Below are 6,050 nucleotides of genomic sequence, written 5' to 3'. Positions count from 1 at the left end.
GGAAACTAAGCGGCGGGATATCTAACTGTTGAAAAGTGTGTAGGTTAATACTAGTTAGGTAGTAGTCGGATGATATCTAACTGTTGAAAAGTGTGTAGGTTAATACTAGTTAGGTAGTAGTTGGATGATATCTGACTGTTTAAAAGTGTGTAGCCTAATGCTAGTTAGGTAGTGTCAGATGTTAAACTAGTTAGGTAGTAGTCGGATGATAATTATCTAGTTAGGTGTAGTGCGGATGATATCGACTGTTTTAAAAGCGTGTAGCTTATACTAGTTAGGTAGTAGTCAGATGATTAATACTAGTTAGGTTAGTAGTCTGATGATATCTGACTGTTTAAAAGCGTGAACTAGTTAGGTAGTAGTCGGAGATAATACTAGTTAGGTAGTAGTCGGATGATATCTGACTGTTTAAAAGCGGTTGTGCTAATACTAGTTAGGTAGTAGTCGGATGATTAATACTAGTAGGTAGTAGTTGGATGATAATACTAGTTAGGTGTAGTCGGATGATTAATACTAGTTAGGTAGTAGTTGATGATATCTGACTGTTTAAAAGGAATAGGTGAATAGTAGTAGTAGTCGGATGATTAATACTAGTTAGGTAGTTAAAAGTGTTAAAAGTGTGTAGGCTAATGCTAGGTAGGTAGTAGTCGGATGATATCTGACTGTTTTAAAGGGTGTGGGTAATACTAGTTAGGTAGTAGTCGGATGATATCTGACTGTTTAAAAGCGTGAACTAGTTAGGTAGTAGTCGGATGATTAAAACTAGTTAGGTAGTAGTCGGATGATATCTGACTGTTTAAAGTGGTAGGTAATACTAGTTAGGTAGTAGTCTGAGATATCTGACTGTTTAAAGCGTGAACTAGTTAGGTGAGTAGTCAGAGGATAATACTAGTTAGGTAGTAGTCGGATGATTAATACTAGTTAGGTAGTAGTCGGATAGATCTGACTGTTTAAAAGTGTGTAGCTTAATACTAGTTAGGTAGTAGTCAGTGTTAATACTAGTTAGGTAGTAGTCTGATGATATCTGACTGTTAAAAGCGTGAACTAGTTAGGTAGTAGTCGGAGATTAATACTAGTTAGGTAGTAGTCGGATGATATCTGACTGTTAAAAGCGTGTAGCTTAATACTAGTAGGTAGTAGGCGGATGATTAATACTAGTTAGGTGAGTAGTGGATGATTAATATAGTTGGTAGTAGGCGGATGATATCTGACTGTTTAAAAGCGTGTAGCTTAATACTAGTTAGGTAGTAGTCGGATGATTAATACTAGTTAGGTAGTAGTTGGATGATTAATACTAGTTAGGTAGTAGTCGGATATTATACTAGTTAGGTAGTAGTCTGATGATATCTGACTGTTTAAAAGCGTGAACTAGTTAGGTAGTAGTCGGATGATTAATACTAGTTAGTTAGTAAAAGTGTTTAAAAGTGTGTAGCCTAATGCTAGTTAGGTAGTAGTCGGATGATATCTGACTGTTTAAAAGTGTGTAGGTTAATACTAGTTAGGTAGTAGTCGGATGATATCTGACTGTTTAAAAGCGTGAACTAGTTAGGTAGTAGTCGGATGATTAAAACTAGTTAGGTAGTAGTCGGATGATATCTGACTGTTTAAAAGTGTGTAGGTTAATACTAGTTAGGTAGTAGTCTGATATCGACGTTTAAAGCGTGAACTAGTTAGGTAGTAGTCAGATGATTAATACTAGTTAGGTAGTAGTCGGATGATTAATACTAGTTAGGTAGTAGTCGGATGATATCTGACTGTTTAAAAGTGTGTAGCTTAATACTAGTTAGGTAGTAGTCAGATGATTAATACTAGTTAGGTAGTAGTCTGATGATATCTGACTGTTTAAAAGCGTGAACTAGTTAGGTAGTAGTCGGATGATTAATACTAGTTAGGTAGTAGTCGGATGATATCTGACTGTTTAAAAGCGTGTAGCTTAATACTAGTTAGGTAGTAGTCGGATGATTAATACTAGTTAGGTAGTAGTTGGATGATTAATACTAGTTAGGTAGTAGTCGGATGATATCTGACTGTTTAAAAGCGTGAACTAGTTAGGTAGTAGTCGGATGATTAATACTAGTTAGGTAGTAGTCGGATGATTAATACTAGTTAGGTAGTAGTCGGATGATTAATACTAGTTAGGTAGTAGTCGGATGATATCTGACTGTTTAAAAGCGTGTAGCTTAATACTAGTCACGTGATTGGGACATGCCGGGAGTATTTTTGTGGGTTTGGGATGGAAGCGACAATTGATTCTCATCACCCTCTAGGGCACATACAGTAGGCTATGTGAAATTGCGGTGACCCATTGGAGAGGTTCTAATCACTGAGTTGTGGTTGTAGCCTAGGCCTACAGGAAAATGAACTTGAGTTAAAAAATATTAGGAGTAATGAGTACATTTCTGACATTTTTTTCGGTGACCACATTCAGAACACTGTCCCAATTTTTGTTCTACAGTTGCTCACATGAAGTCTACAAGCTCTGGCATTTATTTTTTGAATTATTTTTGTTTTTTCTTTTGGGCATTTTTAGGCCTTTGTTGATAGGACAGCTGAAGAAGTGAAAGGGGGGGAATGACTTGCAGCAAAGGGCCACACCCCCAGTCTCCACCTTGCCCCCCCTCTCTCCTCTTCAATAGCTACAAACTCAGAAATGGCACGTCCTGAGGAAAGCTCATTGTGGGACTGGCTCTAGTGGCTGTAATTCTGCACCAAGGCTGAATTTTGGGAACAAGTCTTCAGATACAGTATTAGGGGACCACTAAGGTCTATGTAAAAGAACCTTCAGATACAGTATTAGGGGACCACTAAGGTCTATATAAAAGAACCTTCAGATACAGTATTAGGGACCACTAAGGCCTATATAAAGGAGACTTCAGATACAGTATTAGGGGACCACTAAGGTCTATATAAAAGAGACTTCAGATACAGTATTAGGGGTCCACTAAGGTCTATATAAAAGAGACTTCAGATACAGTATTAGGGGACCACTAACGCCTATATAAAAGAGACTTCAGATACAGTATTAGGGGACCACTAAGGCTTATATAAAAGCATCCAAAAAGCACCTTGTCATGGGATCTTTAAATGTTGCAGAAATCCCAGTATGTATGCTGAGCTGGGCCACCGATCTAAACATTGACTTTCCAATCTGAAAGACATTTAACTTCACCTTTCCTTTATCTGTGTGCAGTTTGTTGCCCATGAAGCCCCAGGGCAAGAGTTGGAGATGGAGCTTTATGATGAGGACACCGATAAAGACGACTTCCTTGGAAGGTAGAAAACTAACAGCGCATGTATTGTATTCACTTTATTATATAGAGGGTTTCTCAAATATGGAAGATTTTAGCAAGCACTACTTACTACCATACATATGCCATAGTGGCATTAAACAACATAAAATATGGGGACTTCATCGTAAATATACAGGACATTAGCTTATACAAACACTTTTTGGAGAAGAAAGCTGTACAAAAATGTTATACGTTTTTCACGCGCCATCCTTATGATTTTTCATCATCACCTTAGGTATAACCTTGATCTGGGAGTGGTGAAGAAGGAAGTAGAAATGGATAAGGTGAGCTTTTATTTCACATTGTGGAAACACAATGTTTGATAATGAATGAATTGATGTGTGCCTAATAAGTATACAGTATTTTCTCTGCAATAGGAAAAACTCAAAAAGAATTTTGCTGGTGTTGTGCCAAAAACAAATTGCCGTCTGTGAGAGCGTGAGCATTCTGTTAGAGCTGTCCACAACTTACTTGGAAAACTGCATGTTACTGGATGTATTGACCGTTTTTTAAAAGGTATTTCAACAGTTAAAGTTAAGTTACTGGATGGGCTATAATCTATCAGATGTAAGCCTCATTAATGAAATCATGAATCTCTTGAGGTATAAATAACCTCTCAGTGAAAATGTACAGCCATGCAATGTTGTATGTATCAATATTATGCTTGTACACTGGGTGGTGCGTGGGCAGCCATAGAGCACTGAGCTCTCCAGCACAGGTGCAAGTTATTGAGACTGGACAAGCATACAGATCTTGAACGTATTGTGTCAAGTAGAATGTACCTGTTGTTTGTTTATTGATATTTATTTAGTGCACGCGTCCAACTAGCTATCCCCCAGTCTTGCAATCCCTCGGGGACTTTAAGTGTTTAAAAGTCACCAACATTTAGTCCGATATTGCCAGACCTTCCTCCATAGCGCTGTGGAGGAAGGTCTGGCAATGCGAGACTAGTCATAGGCGACTTTGATGAATCCAAACTATTTGTTTTTAAAACAAGAAAATCACAAGATAACACAAAAAAACTAATCGATCAAGGCAGTGGTAGACCAGCAACTCCCTGCGATGTAAAATTATTGTTTTTGTTAAAGGGAGTCTCAAAGGGAGAAAATGGCTCGAATGCTCTGGTTTATTGGCATTTCTTTAAACCAATTACAATTGTCTTGGGTGGCGCTAATGCCCGGAAACAATGTTGGTGCCTCTGCTAAATAGCTTTGGGAAGGTTTCATTTTGGTGGAACATGTGTACAGTTATTAGTTGTTTTAGCTGTGCAAAAGAAAACTCAGATAGGACAGATAGTCCAGCTAGCTGTTTGGATTTACCCTGCAGAGATCTGAGGAGCAGTTAGCCAAAGTCTTTATAAGTCGACCCGGAGGTTAGAATTCCATCACAAAGAAAGCGGAAGGCAATGGAAATCCGGCCTAAATTAGTGAAATCCGGCGGAATTTCTGGTGGCGATGGAGCAATCCCGGAAGTGTAACGTCGTGGATATAGACTACCAACAGTAAGGGCTGCAATTACTTTTTGACAAGTGGAAAAAGGACTGGATTGGTTATTATCTAGGGCACAGGGTGCTCCTGCAGCCGGCAATCATTTTTTTGGCGGACGATTGATTCCTGGCACAATACCGGCACGAAAGGACATCACGGTACAGTTTCCTGCTAACCATTTTCCCCGTTTTCTATTTGAATGCAGTCTTTATGTGAATGTCATGTTGATAAATCTCTCTCCCTGTTGTAGTGGTTTACTCTGGAAGGGATCCAGAAGGGAGAAGTTCATCTCAAGCTCAAGTGGTTTTCCCTAAAGTGTGACCCCAGCCTGCTGAGGGAGGTAGCTTTATTGTTGCTTACATTTATTACATCTGAATTTTTATTTATATTTATATTCACTATGACTAGGCTGTTATTCTACTTGTCAATCTTCTGGCCCCAAGGGTGCCTATGGTCCAATCCCAAAGCGAGCACTGATGAGTAAAGACACAGACTCAATTGATCTCAGGTGCTAAGTGAGTTAGTGTGTGAGGCCACATGGACAATGTAACACTGTCCATCAATTTAAGGGTGAAAAAAATACTTTGACGGGGGGTAGAATTGACATCAGCTGTGTGCTTGGCTATCAAGTGGTATTTCAGACTGGACGTGCTGCGATGATCACTCAGTTCTCAACGACAAAACACACAGATCACTTTGGTCTTGTCAATGGAACCATTAGGCAACTTTTAAAAAGTAAACTTTCCCTCCAGATTCTTATTGGCATCCATTTCGGCGTCTCACGCTAGCCATCCACTCCAAACGTAACGTTACTACTCTTTGGCCGGCTCGCAAGCCCAAACGGCGTGCCTGTTGTTTTGTTTCCGGTCTAGCTAGATCTGGTGTTGTATTTTTCTAACGTTACTAGTTGTTGAGACAGCATGTGAAAAAAAACTACAAAGTTTGCCAGGCCGAAAAGAACGTTAGTTTCCCGATTCAAAAAATGAACGCCGTTAAAAGCTCTATAGTATTTTTATTTTAAGTTTGTTCCACACGGCCAAGGCACAGGAGATAGCTGGCTTATTGAAACATTTTCAAACTCTTGTTTTACAAGCTGGACAAAAGGATTCATGTCTTCCTGTTTTTTGCCTTTGTAATTTCCATATTTCCCATTGGTCTCTGCGGCACTAACATCATAACACTTTGAACTGTGGGTACTTCCCTTTGGTGAAGTCTGCATTGATGCAGACTCACAGTAAGGGCTTGGTAAGTGTGTACTCAAACCCTCACGCCC

The 6,050-nt window shown here is 39.2% G+C and overlaps 1 protein-coding gene across 2 annotated transcripts in view; it reads left to right on the top strand.

Moving 5' to 3' along the window:
- The window catches only part of esyt3 (extended synaptotagmin-like protein 3), a 26,661-nt gene that overhangs the window by 8,045 nt on the left and 12,566 nt on the right, over nucleotides 1-6,050 (top strand). For both annotated transcript variants that reach the window (XM_032512926.1, XM_032512927.1), the window contains exons 10-12: nucleotides 3,191-3,273; nucleotides 3,526-3,574; nucleotides 5,028-5,117. In XM_032512926.1, coding sequence (XP_032368817.1) covers nucleotides 3,191-3,273; nucleotides 3,526-3,574; nucleotides 5,028-5,117 — 222 coding nt within the window. The remainder of the gene's footprint in view (nucleotides 1-3,190; nucleotides 3,274-3,525; nucleotides 3,575-5,027; nucleotides 5,118-6,050) is intronic.

The sequence above is a fragment of the Etheostoma spectabile genome, chromosome 4 (assembly GCF_008692095.1).
Source record: "Etheostoma spectabile isolate EspeVRDwgs_2016 chromosome 4, UIUC_Espe_1.0, whole genome shotgun sequence".
NCBI classification, from domain to species: Eukaryota; Metazoa; Chordata; class Actinopteri; order Perciformes; family Percidae; genus Etheostoma; species Etheostoma spectabile.
The sequence above is the reverse complement of the archived record's forward strand: the minus strand, read 5'-3'. Positions and strand labels throughout refer to the sequence as shown.